Source organism: Morone saxatilis, unplaced genomic scaffold (assembly GCF_004916995.1).
Source record: "Morone saxatilis isolate NCDOM2014 unplaced genomic scaffold, NCSU_SB_2.0 Contig4, whole genome shotgun sequence".
NCBI lineage: Eukaryota > Metazoa > Chordata > Actinopteri > Moronidae > Morone > Morone saxatilis.
Genome location: NW_023339984.1, coordinates 8,036,380 through 8,057,198, shown reverse-complemented (window position 1 = coordinate 8,057,198; position 20,819 = coordinate 8,036,380). Strand labels below are relative to the sequence as shown.

The 20,819-nt window shown below is 38.7% G+C and overlaps 1 protein-coding gene across 20 annotated transcripts in view; it reads left to right on the top strand.

Annotated features, from left to right (window-relative positions):
• LOC118337894 (receptor-type tyrosine-protein phosphatase delta) overlaps window positions 1-20,819 on the top strand; it is a gene marked incomplete at its 5' end in the record, with an annotated part of 344,600 nt that overhangs the window by 297,815 nt on the left and 25,966 nt on the right. For 5 of the 20 annotated variants that reach the window (XM_035675043.1, XM_035675033.1, XM_035675040.1 and 2 more), the window contains 17 exon segments: window positions 226-234; window positions 998-1,015; window positions 3,012-3,122; window positions 4,294-4,305; window positions 7,418-7,687; window positions 8,954-9,535; window positions 9,996-10,141; window positions 10,921-11,065; window positions 12,707-13,012; window positions 13,877-14,070; window positions 14,445-14,471; window positions 14,977-15,094; window positions 15,541-16,128; window positions 16,566-16,666; window positions 16,797-17,053; window positions 18,279-18,372; window positions 20,243-20,452. In XM_035675043.1, coding sequence (XP_035530936.1) covers window positions 226-234; window positions 998-1,015; window positions 3,012-3,122; window positions 4,294-4,305; window positions 7,418-7,687; window positions 8,954-9,535; window positions 9,996-10,141; window positions 10,921-11,065; window positions 12,707-13,012; window positions 13,877-14,070; window positions 14,445-14,471; window positions 14,977-15,094; window positions 15,541-16,128; window positions 16,566-16,666; window positions 16,797-17,053; window positions 18,279-18,372; window positions 20,243-20,452 — 3,188 coding nt within the window. 20 annotated transcript variants of the gene reach the window in all.

The following is a 20,819-nucleotide window of genomic DNA, read 5'->3' as shown; positions in this document are numbered from 1 at the left end:
TTCACAGATTTCACAGCTGTCCTTTGTTAAATCGTCTTGTTAACCTTACTTCCTTGCTGACTTGTTTTCAACAGAACTGTGTAGAATTAACCCTTATTTCTAATGTGCGACTTTGATTCACATAGTTATTAAAGCATTAACAAAACCTTGTTAACTAAACTTACTTAAAGAATATAATCATATTCTTATGCTGTCTTTCTTCTCTCTATATTTTTAAATCTACAGAATCCTTTGGTAAGTGCTTAGCTCTAAAGCACACATCACCCCCCACTAATTTCCATGTTTCCAACAACTATTAAAATGCATGGCATGCATTTTACTAACAGATAGGATAGTTTCAGGGCTACTACTAGAGACACACACACTCTTCCCTCACCCCAAGGTGTTCAAGTGTCCACCTACCACTGTCAGCTATAGTATCACTTTATGTGGAGATTAGAATCACCAAACCTTATTTTAGTATTGTCATATACTGACCTGAGTAATGACCTGTCCTCACATGTGTGTTACTCACTCACTGACCCACCACTTACTCACTTATTCAACCTTTTAACACCAGCACAGTAGGTATGGAAAGTTCAAGAGTTTTAGGGAGGTGACCAGCTCAGATCAAGCAAAGGGTACTCAAGTTTTTTTTTAAATATTTCTGCTCTCAATCTCATACACAAAGTCCTCAAAGTCTTTCCCTTCAGTAGATGGTCTTCAGAAGCCATTGCCACTTCCAAAATGGCACCTCCCCGTGGCACACCAATGTACAAGTTCTTCTCTCTGACCTATGATTTTTCTATGATGAATCCTGTCTTTCTCTGCCAGTAGAGTACAGAAAAGTTCTTATTCTCTCTCTCTCTCTCTCTCTCTCCTTTCTCTTTCCTCTAGTACCTTTATTTACGTACCCTGTTAAATCTAATTTGATTCTTCTTCCAAAGCCCCAGCCTCTATCTACTCGTACTAATGCTTCTTCTTTCTAATCTTATTTGCATTCATATTATCCACCCAGGTGGTACACCAATAAGAGGTAAGAGTGCTGAACTGACGTTCACAGAATGAAAATAATACAAATTCATTCTTGCTGTCAACCCATCCATTCACTTGAATCACCTCCATTTTTGTCCTGTTTACCGAGACCAAATCCCATTACGTTCATATGGACCTTCCTTCTTATTTGTCCTGTTTCGTTAACTAAATTTGTATTCCATCTTTTTGTCTATGCTTTATTTACTCCTTTGTATTCTGGTTTCAAGAGCCTGTTTAGCTCAGTTGTGATATGCTTGCCCTGGCTCAAATAAGCATATCCAATGACAATTATTTTTTAAACTATATTTTTTCCGTTCATTTTTGTTTTCTTTTTGGCCATAGCGAATCATGTGTCCCTCTTTTTGTCCAACTAAAACAACCAAGCATTTTTCCCCCTTAGCTGTTCTTGTTCAGCACTAAAAATATGCACAGATGCTGTGGAATCACGCAGGCATGCTGAAGACAACATTGCCTCTCCTCTGCTTTTTTCTCCCAAAGAATTCTTTCTATCTTTGCAAACTATTTTTTTTCCATTTCTTCTATTTGCTTTCCTCTCCTGTACCTCTACAAAAAAGCCCAAACAACCACTTTTTTGATAAAGTTTCTACGGTGCTTTTTTTCTCTTTCACCTATTTTTCTTACTTTTCTTGGGTTTGGAGAATATTTTACTTTTTGACTTTTTTTCTTCAGGGTTTGGGGAAGGCAAACAGTAGAGTCTGACGAGGACCTGATTGGCTCATTTTTGCCGTGTGACATGAAGCTGGAGAGTTGTTGATGCATAAAAGCCATTTTTCCCTTGGTCATGTGACACCACACTGCTGATCCCATTGGTGGATTTTTATGGGTGTCTTTTGTAGCTTTCACAAGCTAAAGCAGTGGTTGGTTACCTTCTTGTCGGCCCAAGCCGATATTTTGAATTTTGTCTTCTAATACAATTGCATTTTATTTTTCAGCTAAGGGTTGTCAGAAGGTTGTAAGTTGTGCCGACATACATTTCTTGCCAAGATTTGCATGTCAAATTTTGTTACAGAGGGTTATATGTTGGTTTTGCCTTACATATTACTTCAATTAACATTTTTCTACATATATGAGCAGCATTTTTCAATTTTTTGTATGGGCTGCATTTTTTGAAAGCTACTTCACCTAGATGAAGTCCCAAATTATTCTGTTAGGTCAATGTTACTCTTGATCTGTGATTGAATATGCTAAAATTCATACCTAAATTTCTTTCTTTCAATTGTCCTCCCTTGTTATGCTGCTTTCTTATACTGTAAACCTCTTTTGTTTGATCCATGTTTCCCTGAAGCAGTATCACTCATCCCCATATTGACCAGTCCAGTGACATGTTGTATATTGAAGGGCTTGCCCCTATTCTTCGAAGTGAAATTATTAATTTTTTTTTACATTGGCGCTAGGATGAGTGTCTTTTTAGACCCTATAGCTTTATAAGTAATCAGGCTTTTTCTTAAAGAAGTCATCAACAAGGTAAACGTATAATAGACAGAAGATATCTTAGGTGTTTTTCTTTTCTTTTGAATTTGGTTGACAACATTTTATTTTCCCTTGTTGTTACTTTAGGCCTTTTAAGAGGAACAATATATTTATATTGCAATGTCTTGCATGATTACCATTTGCAGCTATCCCTCACCTATAGTAGGATAACACAGTCTCCATTTTACCCCAGCCAGTGGATCAGGCTGTGATAATGATGGGGGATAAACTTTAATACAGAGTTTATAGTAACAGATACAACAACGTAGTATTTTATTCACACAGTTTATTGGATATTGTATAATTACGACTTTCCTCAAACTGTCCAACTATTGAAACGTAAAAGGTCAAAGCAAAACTAGAAATGAATGTGGCTGTGTTGTTGGCCTCGTGCCTTGAGGTCAAACAAGTTATTTTCTTTTTTTTATTTTTGCTTGTGAACTTGATAAGATCAACTTCATTTTAACCAAACATACTCCACTACCCCGTTTGCTATTCCCAACCAGGAGCCCTCCAGATAGAGCACAGCGAAGAGTCTGACCAGGGGAAGTATGAATGTGTGGCAACCAACAACGATGGAACCCGCTACTCTGCCCCCGCAAATCTATACGTCAGAGGTAGGAAACGCGTGTTAACAACACTGGCATGCTTCTATCAAACATAATATTAACATTTTTTCTAAAATTTATGAGGAATCTTTAAATCAGCCAATAAAGTCTGCAGGAGCCATATCCTGTTAGGCCATTGTAAGTATGCCTTACTTTTGATTTTGTGGATCTTTTTGTTTTCTTTTGCACTTGACTTACCTGCACTGATTTGAACCTACGGTATCTGATCTGTTATGTGTTTCTGGTCCTTTTTGTTGATTATCCTGAGTGTAACACCAATGACTAGAATGCTTGCTGTGTTTATCTACTAATTGCCTTTCAAACCTGACTGCCGGAGGTGGTAAAGGGTGGATGACCCTCCTCCATCAGTCCTCACTCTTTTCCCAGCAGTGAACATATCCTTCCTGGCCTTTTATTCTCCCATTTGATCAACATTGGAAGGACACCTTTAATCTCATTATTTTTGTTACTGACAAAAAGTCAAAAGTTAAAACACATTTTTAATATAGAGGGTCTTCATTATCCTACTCCATATGTAAAATTAGCTTGTAAAAACATAGTCCCAGTTTTGTTTGCTACACAGTGTTAGAAAATATAGCTTAATGATATTAGCAAATAAAAAAAAAAGTCTTTAGTGATCCTTCACTCTTTTAAAGTAAAACTGTTAGTGCTTCTCACCTGTACTTAAACAGAGCAGTCAAGGCTTCATATATAATATATAATAAATACACAATGTGTAGCAGATGTGTAGACATATTTTTATATTTTTTTGTAATTTTCATATAAATGTTACAATGCTCTTCAGTCCTATCATTAGCTTTTGCAATCATCAGTTATGATCCAGTTCCCTAGAAGAATTATGCACCATATAATATGTTATAATAACATTTATAATAATTTTAATTATCATTATAAGCTAACCACATGGCTTAGGTAGAGGGTTAGGGTTAGGGTTATTGTTTATTGTTAAAAATAAATATTCTTTCAGATATTTGCTTTGTAATCTGGGTGCCAGGGAGATATAAGGGGCTCCCAGGCACCTTAGAAACAGAAGGTCCTTCGAATTGTTTAAGTAGCATTTGAACACCTAAAATATGGCCTTTTTACTCTCTGTGTTTCCCTTGTTTTTCTCCTGTCCTTATTTCATTTTGTTCTGCATCAAATTCCCTACATCCCTCAGAGCTGCGAGAAGGTTGGTGTGTTTTTACTTTTTGAACACAACACAAAAAAGAAGTTCATTTGTTTGCCACAAAAACATTTTTTCTCAGTTTTTTATTTTTTATTTTATATTGATATCATTTCTATCTGTCACACATTCAATGTTCACGTACCCATTGAGAATGACCCTGGTCCTTGTCAGAATGCTTGACTGTCCAACAGGTGGTGCATGTTTGCATCTTTGAGGTGGGGTGGTAGGGACGATATTTGCATCTCTCTGAGGGTCTATTTGCATGGTCACCCCTTAGTGCTTGAGCTGGTCATCCCCTTTCCCCAGCCCCTGCCTCAACCCTGTCAGTGTTCCTGCTTGGTTTCTCTGATGACTAATAACAAAGGTCCATAGGATATAAGAAATTAATAAAATAAAATATGTTTAAAAAAATACAAAACACAATAAAAGCTGGAACAACGTCCTTGATTTCTCCTGGAACTAATGGCTGTTGATCACATAGATGCAGTACTGCTCCATATGAGCACTAAATCTCTCTCTCCATAGAGCCATTCAAGCATCACTACACTCACATTTTCCCTGTGGTGCTCCCTTGGATTGAAGTTTCTCTGAGATAAAAACATGTTAAAGCAAAATCCATCCTTTGTTGTAATTAGCACTAAAGCCAAGCGCCAAGCCGTAAAAACAACCTTGCCCTCAGAGATTATACACTTCCTCTGACGAGGATGTTTCTGCCAGGAAGTTATGAAAGAGTGATGTATTTAGAGCGTTATCCACAAGACTTGACAAATGTAATGATATTCAAATGAGCAGGATAATATTATGTCTGTGGGGAGCATGATCCAATTGGATATTAATTAAATATTGAGTGAGAGAAACGTTGTATTTAATAATGCAAGCAGTTCCCCTATTTTTCCTCTCTGGAGAGCTGCAGTCTGCTCAACAGAATGGGCTTTGTGAATTAGAAGCAGGCAGCAGGAAGCGTGTGCCTATGTCAGAAGCAAAAGAAAAGGAAATACCTGCACAAATAACTAGCTTACAGTCACAGTATTTACTATAGAGACTGTTTGCAAAGCAGAGTCAATAAGTGGGCAGTAAATACAAGTATTTAGACATTTAAAAGTGACCTATTTCTTAATTGTTTTCTTCAAGATTCACAAAAGATTTTAATGAGTTATCCAACCTAACTAAACTAACTTTAATCTATTTCAACTAACATGAGCAGTAACACTGACTATTTTTTATGTCAATCCTTTCTAGATGTTTTATAACAATACCTGTAGTCTCTGTCTGTTTCCCTTATGTCTAAGCCCCTTAGTATCCACATACTCTGTGCTTGAATATGTGTATACAAATCCTCTCCATTAAAAGCTGAGGATAAATTATATATATATATATATATTGTCTTGATATTTCTCTTTCTGTCCATTCATTTACCCTTTGTGCTAAGATGTTGTTGTCTTCTTCTCTAAGTGTTTCTTGGTTCTCTCAGGACCTTTAGCTTATGCTACTCACATTTACAGCAATGTAACGTTGTCAGACTAACGCTTCCATTTACCTTCTGTGATACCACAGCTTCCTTCTGACCCTGTTACTACTTATTTTGCCCCTGCAGCCCTCTTCCCCCTGATTCCCTTACATTGGTTGCCTCACAAAGTCACGTCTTGTTCTTGTATGCATGACAGACTGTTGCTACCCTCCAAAAGGCCTTGAAGCCATCCGTGCACATTATGGATGTCATATATTTAAGTTCAATTACAAGTGTAACCTTTTCTTTGAGATTTTAGCCCTTTATTTTTTGGTTATTGACAATATTGTTTGGAATGTGTTTCCACTAGAGCTGTCAAATGATATGAATTTTTAAAACCAGATTAATATTGTTCTATTGTTGCTGTAGTTAATCATTATTATTCAAAATAAAATTACACTTGATTATATTTTTTTTTTTTAAAAACAAACAAAAAAAACACATATACAACAAAAATCCTGGTTAAATTTAAGATTCAACAGTAAGTAACAAGTGTAGCACACATTCAGATGCTCCAAAATTTGTATTTTATGTATACTGTACAGAAATCATGAAATCAATTTAGTTGAAAAGCTTTTATTAGTAATGTTTCCCTCTTAGTTATTGTTCTTAATTTTCATAGTATCATAGAATATAGTCTGGCCAGACAGGTAAGTGCTCTAAGCACCAACATAATTGGCCCTCTTGTGATAAGCTAAAGATATCTCATTCATTGCTGAATTCACCAGCATAAAGAAAGATTGTATAGCTTTACTTTTATCCTTCTGTCTGGCAGAGTTCTAAAGTCTGAAGTCACTCCTAAAACTTTACCTTTCTAATCCACCTCCATGGCATTGTTTATATTAAAAGTAGGCTAGCACTAAGCATGGCAGGCTACTTATCATTGAAATACATAAAGGTACTGCAGGAATGTAGCTTAGCCTTGGGAGAGTATCTCGATAGTAGCAAAAGGGTCAAAATGCAGGACAGGGAAACATATTCAGAGTGATTGCGTTATCACTCTTAAGTTGATCCAAAGTGTGAATGCATAACATTTGACAGCCCTAGTTTCTACTTTGGACTGAGCCTAAAAAGCACAGAAAAACATTGTTTCCCCCCTCTGATGCGTTTTTGACTTCTCTTGAGTAATATCTATGTTTGTGTGATGTGAGAATGTGATGCGGCACATTGTCTCACATCAGCTGGAAGTGCGCAGCCTAAACGTTGTTTCTTTGCATACAACTGTGGAGTGCTGTCGACTGTCCAGCACTTTGTGCAGTTGTGTATATCTGTACAGATTATTCAGTATTTTTGTGCATGGCGCTCATGTTGGTGTTAACTCATTCACCATTGAAATCTCTCAGATCAAATGTGTTTAAATGTGTTTTCTTAACCTTCATCAAACAATGATAAATTATCTATCTAGAAACAGCTTTCATTTTTATTATGTATAACAATTAAACCTTTACAATTCTGCTAATGTCTAATTTCATAATATATACCTTTTAAACGAAAGTTTAGTTTCTGATGGTAACATTTGAAGGGAATTTAGATTTTTTTTTCTAGAAATGGTATTCAAGGTTTTTCCATTTCCTTCTGGGTTTTAACACCATGTTTTGTCTTTTTCAGTACGACGGGTGCCACCACGATTCTCCATTCCACCTACAGACAATGAGATCATGCCAGGCGGCAGTGTCAATATCACATGTGTGGCAGTGGGCTCTCCCATGCCATATGTCAAGTGGATGCTGGGGGCTGAAGACCTTACGCCAGAGGACGACATGCCCATCGGACGGAACGTCTTGGAGCTAACAGACGTCCGGCAGTCAGCCAACTACACCTGTGTGGCCATGTCAACCCTGGGAGTGATAGAGGCTGTGGCACAGATAACGGTGAAAGGTAATGCTGTTTCTTATTCCTTTCATTTATAATTAAGGGCTTACATTTCAGCAGTATACTCCTACAATAGCTATATTAATGCTAGAGTTGGACTTAAAATTAGTGTAGGAATCATTGGAGAAACTAACAAGAAAGGGCTAGATTTTTGTTCAGGATGTGAAGATAATTTTAACAAATTAAAAAAAACAATGCTTCTGAAATACTTATCCAAGCTTTAATAATAGCTCACTTATAGCAAATCTCAAATTGTTTCAAATTCTGCATGTACTTAAAAATATACATATGAATTTGATGCTAGTTTATGTTAGGAATAAACTATCCAAGCAGAGACTACTGGCAATGGTTTAAAGAAAGTTATTTACCTCACCCCGCCACGATAAGTCATCTGTGGAGGATTCCTTAAAGCTTTAGACAAGCCCTGGCACCAGCCTCAGTGCATTAGATGCCAGAATGAGAATATAGTGAAGTGCTTATCTCTCAGCTGGAGAGCTACAAAGCCACAAGCTCACCATTTCTGTTAGGAAGAGGTAGGGAGGAGGGGGCATGATGCGGGGGGTGTGAAACGTAGTGAGTATTGTTTGGTGTCCTCTGTAGACACGGTACTTATCTGAGTGTAATCATATCTACACTGCAGCGTACCAGAAAGATATCTCAGATTGGTGTCGCCGTGTTCACATGCACACAAGGGACTGACTCACGTACACACACGCTCAGCTTTGTTTTTCCTAGACATAACAGAGATATTAGTCACAATATAACAGTCGGGAGGCAAGCTCCCCCAGAAGCATACTTCAGATGGCATATAAAGACAATATATTGCCCTGGGATCTTTTGCCATGTGCCACGGTGCGGGGAATTAAAGCGATAAATTTACCTGTTAAATTATTAAAGTGATAAACACTGGGAAATCAGAGATTAACGACAGCAGCACTCTCAGCTGCTGAATAGGGGGTATGAAAGCCTTTAATCTCAAACGTTAGTTCATACACAACTTTATTTTCTTACAAATGTTAACTAGAAAAGTTAAATAGTATTAAGGCTATCCACCTTACTGTAATAGAAAGCACTCTTATGACATCAAATATCCTGTTTGTCATTAATACCAAGTGCATTGGGCTGGTAAATTAATGTAATCAATATAATTGAACAGATAAATTAAAATAGTCTCTAGTCTATAACAGAAAAAGTCTATAGAGGTATAACTTTGTAATGTTTGCTGTATCTTGTGAATTTTTCTGAATATTTATGTAATAATTATCATCACAGCATTGCCCAAGTCTCCTGGCATTCCTGTGGTGACAGAGCGCACAGCCACCAGCATAACACTGACTTGGGACTCTGGAAATCCTGAGCCAGTCTCCTACTACATCATCCAACACAAGTCCAAGTACTCAGAGGACTCGTACAAGGAGATCGACGGCGTAGCCACTACTCGGTACAGCGTTGGAGGCCTTAGCCCGTACTCGGACTACGAGTTTCGGGTGGTGGCGGTGAACAACATTGGGCGAGGGCCGCCCAGCGAGAGCATCGAGGCCAAAACGGCTGAGCAGGCACCCAGCACGGCACCAAGGCAGGTCAGAGGTCACATGCTGAGCACCACCACAGCCGTCATCCACTGGGATGAACCAGAGGAGGCTAACGGTCAGATCATGGGCTACAGAGTTTATTACACCATGGATTCTACCCAGCACGTCAACCTCTGGGAGAAGCAGATTGTTCGGGGGTCTAACTTTGTCACCATCCAGGGCCTCATCCCCAATAAGACCTACTACATCAAGGTTTTGGCCTATACCTCAGTAGGTGATGGACCTCTTTCTCCAGACCTTCAAATCATCGCTAAGACGGGAGGTGAGCATGTTTTATTTTCCTTAAACAAACATTCATTCTGCACAATTAAACTTGGACTGTCACAAACATTTTTGAAGCTAAATTTCTTTAGTCACAAATCCTCATTAACGGGTTACAGTTGTTAACCAGAGCTGTAAACACAAACATCTTCAGGCTGTCAACAAAAAACTCAATTGGTTTTCCCAAGTGGGAAAAAATTGTTTTGGATGAGAAAAGTTAACTACGAACAAGTAATTCAAATGTCTTGTTATTTATCATATTATAAGTATTATTGTTAGCACGAAGTAACCATGCAGTATGTGTCTGCACTGTCTGGATTCAACTGTGTCTCAGTTGTAGTACAATGTACAATATAGCTCTGTGGCATCTGTACGAGTAGGACTTTAATGATATAGTGCAAAACAACGAATAGTGCGAAACGTGAGAGAGTAATGAATTCATCTCTTTGTTCCAATTGCAGTTCCCTCCCAACCGACTGACTTCAAAGGAGAAGCCAAATCTGAAACAAGTATTTTACTTTCATGGATCGCCCCAGCACAGACCGGACAGGAAAATCAGATCACAGGATATGAACTTATGTACAAGAAGCGGGATGACAAAGAGGAGGTAATTATTTCCTGACTTCAGCTATTTTGGCAACCCATCAGATTACTGTATAAGAAATTAAATACTCTAAATCACACTGTAACCTATTATTAAGTACTAGTTTGATTTTGTTATGCAATTGTTTAATAATGTGGTGTTATGAAGTTAGACATTTGTTTGCGCTTCCCCACAATATTAATACCAATAGCTACTACCACCAATGAATAAGTCGTATATAATAGCAAACCTGTAGGATTAAATTAATCTAATTTAATGTAATTCTCATGTATCTACATGATACTGCACATACAAATAAAGTAAAATACTGTAAAAAGAAATTAGTATATTTCCTTATATAACACAATTACAAGACATTTACAGGTCCAGTGTTTTAATGTAGATCAACAATATTTATGTTAAGTCGGTATGCACAGCCAAATAATAATTTTGTAAAGTTACACGACAACACATAGTAATACTAAAAAATACAGTCATATGACTGCATAATTGCTGTTTGTAGAATCAGTAGTAGTAGTTCATATCCTATGACACATCTGTCATTGTAAACAAAGAGCCTGAGAAGAATGGGGTTTACAATGCAGTTTGTCAATCACTTTAAAGTGTACTAAACTAAATGTCACATCATTTATATGAAAGACTAACTTCTTTCAATTCTGACAGCAAAAGATGATACCCTAAAATGTTATTTCCATATCAGAAAGGGAAGCATGCTTATATTAATTTTGTATTTGGAACTCCCTCTCTACTTAAAAACTGACAATATGAAACTTTCCTCACAGAAACGTATCAGCTTTGAGCCGACAACAACATACCTGCTGAAGGACTTGAAGCCCTTCACTACTTATACTTTCCGGCTGGCTGCCCGTAGTAAACATGGAGTTGGAGCTTACACCAATGAGATATCTGCAGAAACTCCACAGACACGTAGGTCTTCTTCCTTATCTTTTCAAATTATTTGGGAAGGAACACATTTTCAAATGCATTCCAAAATTTACATGCGTTGCAAAATCCAAAAATGTCAGGAAGGTCCTGAGCACAGATAAAGCGAATACAATTTTTCTTTTGAGGGTTCATGCATTTGAAAAGATGTAAACATTTGAAATAGTAAATAAGTGTTATGAAGTCTACCTGACCATGCAGTATTCACTTTGAAAAGGTTGCATGGACAGGGTACCCAGGCTTTCCTGTGAAGTCAGGAGACAAGGTTACAAAAACTACCCCTCTCAACCTTTGTTGTGCAAAAACAGTCTTGACTTAAATGAATGATAAACCCATGAATTATTTATGTGAATGCCCACATACGCGTTACCCAATGTTTTTTTATAAATGAAAGGGCATTTTAGGAAGCCTTGTCTCTTGACATTGCATGTTGGCCAAAAATAAGAGAATAGAGATTTTTTGAGACTGAGCTTTCTATGTAGCTACGCTGCCAAGAACCATTTCTCTGGACGACAAAGGGATTTTCCCATTTTTGGCATTGACGTGTATATTCAATTCAAATTAGAATTAATGAAGTTGTGGAGTAACGATATCATAGAAAGCTCAAAACAAGTATTGTCTCTGTACTTAGGGTTATTTCCACTCAAAAGACCTCAGATTTATGAAACAGGTAGAAATTGAAAAATTAGATTTTTTTTTATTACGAAATTAAACAAAATCTAGTGCAATTCAACTCGCTTGAGAATTCCCCTCGACCCATTAGTGACACAACAGAACAATGAACTGTTTTATTTGACTTTGCAAATCTCACATAATTCTGAGGTCTCTGAAAGACAAGGGCAGAGATAAGGTGGGTATAAAAGCTCAGAAGTTCAAACTCTGCCTAGATGTATGTTCCGAGGTAAATGAAGTTAATTAAAAAGTGCATGCCAATGTTATCAGAATCTAATAAATCAGTCATGTCTCCTTGGGAAGTTCTCTGTTGTACAATCAGGCTTTTACCACAAACCAACAGGCTTCGGAAAGGTTGGTGAAAAATACAACATTTTTCTTTTTTAAACTAGTTAAAGCATCAACCTTTATGTTTTTGGATTGATGGTAACTGCTTGCCAAATTTGTCTTAGTTATTACTACATTTATTTTGGAATGGTTTATCTTAAATTATTTCTAAAGTAGTTTCAAATAATTTTAGGTTTTCATTGTAGAATTAAAGGTTCTCAGAACTGGTATATTAGGACATACGTATGATTTTTGTTCCCTTTTGTTTTTATAATCATTTTTTTCACGACAAAGGTAGGTTACATATGTTGAAGCTGTCTTTTTTCCAATCAACGCCTTCCATTCATCATCAATGTATACACTTTTGTTTTGGTCTTTGCCTTTTGCTTTGTCTTTATTTGTGACGTTTCATTGATTTAAAATACTTTTCATTTACCCACATAAGTCCTTGTGATTTTTCCTCATTTTGTGTCATTTTATTTTCCTCTTTTTCCTTTGTTTGGTCAATTCTACCATCATCACCCCGATCAAAACAAAAACTGAAACTCCTTTAAAACAAAAACCCAACTGAATGAACGGCCTGACCAAACACAAAAACCCTGCACAAAAACCCAACCCACCAACCAGATCCCTCAGGCCCACCTCAGGAAGTAAGGTGCTATAGCTCCAGCTCCACCAACATCCTGGTAAGTTGGCGGCCACCCCCAGTGGAATTACAAAATGGGATCATAACGCAATACAGCATCCAATATGCTGCAACTGAAGGGGAGGACACTACTGCTCATCAAATCTCCAGCATACCCCCGGAAAGCTCCCAGTACCTTTTGGAAAACTTGGAAAAATGGACAGAGTACCATGTGACGGTCACTGCTCATACAGATGTCGGGGCAGGACCGGAAAGCCTGCCACAGCTCATCCGCACAGAGGAGGATGGTATGTTCGATAAAACAAAGCTCCTGCTGCAAATCCTTAACCTTCCCAGTCAAATACTAACAACTATATCTACAATACCCTCTTCTTCTCTACCCCCTCTGCCTGCTTCTAATACGACTGTCACCACTTGACACTTTTAGCCCCATTTTGGACTATGCACTCTTTTCCCTAAACAAATTGTGACTCACTTTGCGAAAGCACCTTTTTTTTGGCTTTTTTCTCTACGCTGCTCAATTTCAACACATGGTATGGCATTTTCAGCTGCAGGCCTCCAACTTCCAGTCCCAACTGTCATTTTTGAAACTTTTAAATATTCACTGCATTGTTTTGAGTGGCAGCATTTTTATATAGCTCACTTTTTTTAGGAACTTGGCAAAAGGACAAGTTCTGGACAGTGGGAATAACAAAAGGTGGAAGAATTTTTTGAAGGCCATTTTTTAATATTTTTTTCCCCCTCATGTGATAGAATCATTTTTTATTCATTTTTTCCTTGCTCCATAGCCAAAATTCTTGTAGTGCTTCAAGCCTTTGAAACACTTGAAGCCCCCCTTTGGCTCCACTTTTCTATTTTGGCAAAACACATTTTTATTCCATGTTTTAAAAATCCACTCTACCCATTTTTAATGTTTCAAGATTAGGTCAGTTGTCAGACCTGTTTTTGCTGTTGTTTTTTCCCCTTACCATTGTTGAAATATTGATGTCATGCAGTGCTTGTTGCAGTTTGCTGCAGTTTGCTGCACTTTTGTGATTTTTTTTGTCACTGCAGCATTTTCCGCAACGCTTTTGGGCAAGACTTAAAAATAGAGTGAAGGGGGTTCACTATAATTTTGACCTTTTTTCTTCTATCCCATGATGTTCCTCCAGTTCCTAGCGGGCCACCTCGTAAAGTTGAGGTGGAAGCTGTCAACTCCTCATCAATTAAAGTGATCTGGCGTTCACCGATGCCCACCAAGCAGCACGGTCAGATCCGAGGGTACCAGGTGCACTATGTCAGGATGGTTAATGGGGAGCCCACAGGACAGCCAGCCATCAAGGACATCCTGATTGATGATGCCCAGGTACAACAACCTCCTCAGCCAGCCACCTCATCTCTCAGACACATAGTATTGCTTTCCCTCTCTCACCTTTACATGCACTACAGCAAAGTATTTTATTTGGAATGGGAAAAACATATCATATCAGTGATTTAACTACTGACTAGTTAACTATTTTGTCACTGATTACAATTTTACTGGATGCAGAAGTTGGGCACATATCTCAGCAAGTCTATACATGATTATTGCTAATTTTACTGGAGTTACTTTTATCAACAAACAAATTTATTTAGTGTTTGCAGACAAACTGTGGGCGTATATTTTCTCACCAGTTATTAGTGTCTGTACCTGGCCTTATTTGTTGTCTCTTTTCTCTCCATATTTTATATCATAATCAGTGGGGATATGATGATTCAACTGAACATGTGAGTAGTTAAACTTGATAAAATTCTAATCTTGTTTTCCCTTGCTGTTATCCTCTGCATGAATAGCATGTGTCTTTTGTGCATTAGCTATTCAAAACCTGGTTTCAAATATTAGCTGAAGTGCTATTTCAACTTCTTAAGATACTGACCTTAAAAACTGCAAATGGAATCTTTTACTAACATTTTGTTCACAGCTCAAATGAAATTCAACTGACCAAATAGCAAATACCTTAAAGGTTTGAATTCTATTAGTGTTTACTGAGGAAGCTATTTTGTTGCATACCAAAGAAAGTGCAAGTGCTGCCAAGTCTATTTATTTACCAAAGCTTATCAACACTATCTTTTTCCACTGAAGCATGCCTCAATTTTAAGTATATGCTGAGAGAATGTGTCTGTTGTTTCCTCCGTGATGATTATGCTGAATATCACATCTCACTTTTATCTATGCTTATATCTGCAAATCAGCCAGTGAGTGTCCTGTAACTAAAGTCCTGCATCTTTACAGGAAATGATCATCACAGAGCTGCAGGCTGAGACCACATATTCAGTTACTGTGGCAGCCTATACGGCAAAGGGCGATGGTGCCCGCAGCAAGCCCAAACTGATCACCACCACTGGCGCAGGTAATGTAAACCCTACCGCTAACTATTCTCCTGTGGTTCTTTTTGATAATATACTAGATTTTAATTTAAACTGAATGCCTGTTTTGTAAAGCTGTGAAACTGCAGCCAATGAGGAAAAACACATCAGGCAAACTTTCTTGTCATCAAGTGTGAATGCAGCTAATTGCGGTTTCATTTAGTGCAATAACTCTTATCCACTGGTGTGACGCAGAAATGCTAAAAGCACTTTCAAAATCATGGAAAATGTAGAGAGAGTAAAAGAAAGACAAGAAAAAAATGAGACCCAAGTTCAGCTCTTGCGCTCTTTTCTTTTCAAAGTGTTATGCTACAGTAAAAGTACACAGACAGACAGATAGTAAAGCGACTAATACTGAATGCTTGTCAGTATAAAAAAAAGTAAGCATATTTGTAACACGTTGTCATTTTCTCCATTGGTACTGTCTTAGTTCCTGATAAACCTCGGCTTATGGTCAGTACAACCAACATGGGCACAGCTCTCCTCCAGTGGCATCCCCCAGCATTAACCCATGGTCCCCTGCAAGGCTATCGCCTCCGTTTTGGCCGCAAAGACGTGGATCCTCTGACTGTCATTGAGTTCCCTGAGCGAGAGAATCACTACACTACCAAAGAGATCCATAAGGGAGCCTCATACACTTTCCGCCTTTCAGCGCGCAACAAGGTTGGCTTTGGCGAAGAGACAGTCAAAGAAGTCACCACAAATGAAGATGTACCAAGTGGCTACCCTCAGAGCATTACAGCAGAAGGTGCCACCACCTCTACCATTCAGGTTAGCTGGCAACCTGTTTTGCTGGCAGAGCGAAATGGCCAAATAGTGAAATATGCTCTGCAGTATAAGGACATCAACAGCCCACGCAGTCCCTCAGAACTCTTCATCACCGCACCAGAATCAACAGTCATCCTGGATGGCCTTAAGGCAGATACCACTTATGATATTAAAATGTGTGCCTTCACCAGCAAGGGCTCTGGTCCCTATAGCCCAAGTGTCCAATTCAGGACACAGCCTTTGGATCAAGGTAGGACCAGTCCCTGAACCTTTTTAGCTCTTCCCCTTTTAAATCAACCTTTCCCTGCGCAGCCCTTTCAAAGCACAGCAGCTTCCTCTGAAAGCCTCAAATGGCAGAACTTGTCAAAGTATGGAATCAACCAGATGACTTTGGTATTAACATATTGTCCTAACCCTTAGTCTCCCTAATCTAAGAATAATTTAAGAAACTCACATGGAGTAAGTATGTATGTCTCTTTGTGTCTTGTCAATCAAGCAAAGGTCAGTCATTAATTTAAGAGTTGGTGTTGGTAAGAAGGTAAGAAGACAGTGTTGAGTTCAGTGTAGTACTAATTTCAGCCTGGTTTTGAAGGAGACACTCAGGTAAGCACTGGTGTGGGACCATTGGCACAGATAGTTATGAGAGGATGTTTTGTGTCTAAATCACCTGCTCCCCCTTTCTTTTAGCAGTGTTTGCAAAAAATTTCCACGTGAAAGCTGCCATGAAGACATCGGTGTTGCTGACCTGGGAAATCCCTGACACCTACAACCCAGCTCAACCTTTCACTGTGAGCACTGCCTAGAAAAATATAACATCGCCATATGCATTGATGTACTATACACATTACTCTGACCCAAAAAGTATTCAGTAAACAATCCACAAAAATGTCTAAATGAAACAAACTCATTCGCATACAGATCCTCTACGATAATGGGCAGAGTGTGGAGGTGGATGGGAAGCTAACACAGAAGCTAATCACGGGTCTTCAACCTGAGACACAATACTCCTTCCTCCTGACCAATCGTGGCAACAGTGCTGGAGGTCTGCAGCATCGTGTGTCCACCATGACAGCCCCAGACGTCCTCCGCACCAAACCCTACCTGATTGGCAAGACCAACTCAGACGGTATGGTGACTGTGGAGTTACCATCAGTGCAGACATCTGAAAGAGTAAGGTGAGTAGAGATGATCGAACTAAAGGTGAATTCTAATTGCAGGGCTGCCACTGAAATGTTGATGATTCAAATCAGTAGTCGAGAAGCCACCAAGTCGCCAAATCAATGCACTTTTTTTGCCACGTCATTGTACACAGAGTAATGCAGAATAACAGCATGGAGGGCTGGAAACTTTAACATACCAAATCTCGTCAAAATTACCCCAGAGTTAATGCATCCACCCATTGCCGCCTCTGAGTTAACTTTAAATATCAGATATGGGTACTGCCAACTTACATCAAGCATAATGATTTGACTTTATAAAAATGACAATGTGTGACTTGTAAAGACATCAATATGGTGCAGTGGAACTGTCCATCGCTAATGTCCATATTAAGGATGATTATTTCTTACTGATGCATTGTGAATGGAGATAAACAAGTTAACTTGATAGCTGACCTTGTCAGGGATAATTCTTCCAAAACAGAGTCATTTATATTCATCCCTAGATTTCAGTGTAATATCCACTTCACCTTAGTCATTACACACTGAAGCAGCCCGGCTCATTTAAGTGCACTCTTCTAAGCCCTGTAAAATCTCTTATAGCCTTTCAACAAAGCCCAGGGTTGTCAGAAGGCCAAGGAGCACATCCGATTGTAGACTGACGATTCAAACCCATCTTGGGTTTTTTGATCTTGCTGGATACACTTGGTCCACTTTCTCCCATGCCAGAGCTTAAGCTAATTAGGTTCCCATTAGCCTGCCACACTGCCTTGCTGGCTAACGCTAGCTAGTGCAGTGCCCAACCAGGAAGCCCAGAAAACTCTGGCAGAGGCCTTTATCTCTCCTGCCACCCTGATGAAGGGATGAAAATCCTTCTAATTCTGTATCTTCTCTGTGTTCACAGAGGTCTCCTAATTAGCCCTCGGGGGGCCTCAGTGAGGTGTAGCTGTATTGTCTGACTTCTCTGAACATGCTTAAATTAAATATAAAATAGAGGAAATGGTCCTAAACAAGTTATGAAGAATTGCATAACTTGCTAATTGCATGATTATGCATCAGTTCCCAATAAGCAGACCACCCTCTCAGTACATGTTGACATGATGGTCACTGGACAAGGCTGTATTTGTTCTTGCTGTCAAAACCATTGTCTTGCAAAACAACTGCTGAACTTGTTTCTTTTGAAAAGTTGCAGGGATGTTTCTCTAGAATATTAATATATTGTACTTTACATGTTATTTTCCAGGGGATATTACATCGTGGTAGTACCTTTGAAGAAGCAGCGCACTGGCAAGTTTTTCAAACCTTGGGACAATCCCGATGAGATGAATTTGGAGGAGGTATGTTCAAAAGGTTGAAGTTCTTATAAGAACTCAGGAAAGAAAAGAAAAATATGTCAAATTTCAGTTATTTTTGCATTATCCAGTTATTGTACTTTTCTTCTTAACAGGGCATACGTAACTATGTGCACATAGCACACATTTCTTTTCTTGAAACTGGAAAAATAAGTTGAGGCAGTTAAGAGGGCAGGAGGAACAGGAGATGAGTCTCACTGATTGACGCAAATAGCTGCAGAGAGCACTGTTCATATGGAAATCAGAACATGAAGTAGCCATCAAGAGCACTGCAAACTCAACCCCCATCCCCACCTCCTCCTCCTCCTCTTTGTGTCTGTGGTAATTACCTGAAGAGCTGCATCAGGCCTGTCTCTTCTCATTCCAGGCAAAGCTAGGCTACTGTGTATGCACAAAACACTTGACAACTTTTATATTTAGCCAGTTGAGATAATCCAGGAGTTTCTGTGCATTGCAGGCATGATTAAATGTATAAGGAAGTGAAAGTTTTATCACTGTGTATTTGTAAGCTGTGATTACATTTCAGGTATTCCTGATGCAGTGTCAAATATTGAAAGCAAATCAGTGCCGCATATACTGTTAGTCCTTTTGGAGAATTATAGCTTATTTTGAAATTGTGAGTTTTAAAATATTTCTATTGTATAAACATTACAATATATCACATGTCTTAGAGGCTAAAAGAAAACACACCATGTCTCATCTGGCATTGGCTTCACAGCTCATGCCCACAGGCCCATGTCTGTAGCCTTGACCGATTGCCCAAAAGTCGCCCCTCTGTCAGAATTTATTTGTTTGTCAATATTGGCACTCACCTTTTCACAACTTTTCCCAAGGGCAGCTAGATTTAGCCGTGTTGACAGGAGAGATGATTGAAGACATTATCGGGCAGCACCAACAGCCCCGCAGCCAAAACAGAGCACACACAAGAACGGACGCACTCTAATGTGAATGACAGGCGCGCACACACACAGTCATGCACACAAGTGAGAGATATGAAATCAGACGCCCAAACAACTAGCCAGGCTTGATTAGCATAATTATGATCCACGCTTTGTACTGGAAGTTTAAAATCAGATGGTACGGACTTGTATGAAGGGCACGCTTTGTCTGTTTCTTTCTGCCTGTTGGTATTATTATTGTTGGTTGGAGAAGCAAAGGTGGGATTTTTGGCTCTCACATTAATTATCGAGGAGACTTTTGGATAAAAAAATGTCTGTGGTTTGATAAGTGATAGTTCCCGTTAAAAATTGGCAGTGGCATTGGAAAAACATTTAAGTGTCTTTTTTGGGAGAAATCCCTGCCAATTACATACTGTTGTATCATTTTAAAGATATCATTTGAACCATTTGTTGATACATAATGTTATTTATCCTCACTTTGCATATCTTTCATTCATATTTAAGAAACATTTAATTGGTTGTACATGTTAATCAAATCTAGCGAAAAAAATCTCCTTAGATTCTATTTGTCTACATCTAGTCATCTCGAGCTAAAAAACAGTTTCTGATTGTATGAAGAAAAAAATGATTGAGCTCTGTAAATTGTGAATTAATTCAGTCAGTTTTTTGTTTTTACTGTTTGATGCTGTTGGATAATCCTCAACTGTTTTATATGCTAGAAATCCACACAATCTTTTAATTTCACAATCTTTTGTAGTAAAAAAACAAATATGAAATAAGTCATTGATCTTTTCTGTTATGTTCTGCCTCTTGCAATCAGCATTTTTTCAGCAATCAGAAGGGAGAAAAAAAAATCCAAGATAAACTGATTTAGTTTGTGCAGATGCGTTTTCATGTGTGTGCTGGAGCGTGTCCCTGTGTGTTATCAACTGTCTGCTTCTTACTCCTCACTGTAGCTGCTGAAAGAGATAAACCGAACAAGCAGAGGCCTCCGTTTCCGGAGGCAGGCAGAACCCAAAGCCTATATCGCTGCGTACTTCAAAGACCTGCCCAAAGAGTTCACCCTGGGAGATGGCAAGATCTACGGGGACTTTGAAAACAAGCAACTCCAGAATGGCCAGGAGTACATCTTCTTTGTGCTTGCTGTTCTGGAGATGTCTGAAAACGTAAGTCGGAACTCTCATACATGTATTATCTCAGTTTTATCTATTTGTCTCATAATATACTTCAGTTCAGCTCAAGACATGAGCTTGCTTGCCTCTGGGGTTATCCTGTGGCAGCGATCTCAGGTCCTTTGTGCTAAAAGCTGTACATGTTAATAAACAGAGCGGGTTAAATCCACTGCATCGTGGTGGAGGGTCGGAGTTTGCTTATGGTTAGATGTGTTACTCTGAGCCCTTGTGAGGCTTTGACTTAAAAACTTAAAGCTGCAGCTGGCCCAAGAAGCTGACCCTCGCTGCTTTAGGGAGAGAAACCCCTTAAGACCTTAGCTGATCGCAAGAATACCTCGATAACAGGGCTCCTCTTTAATTG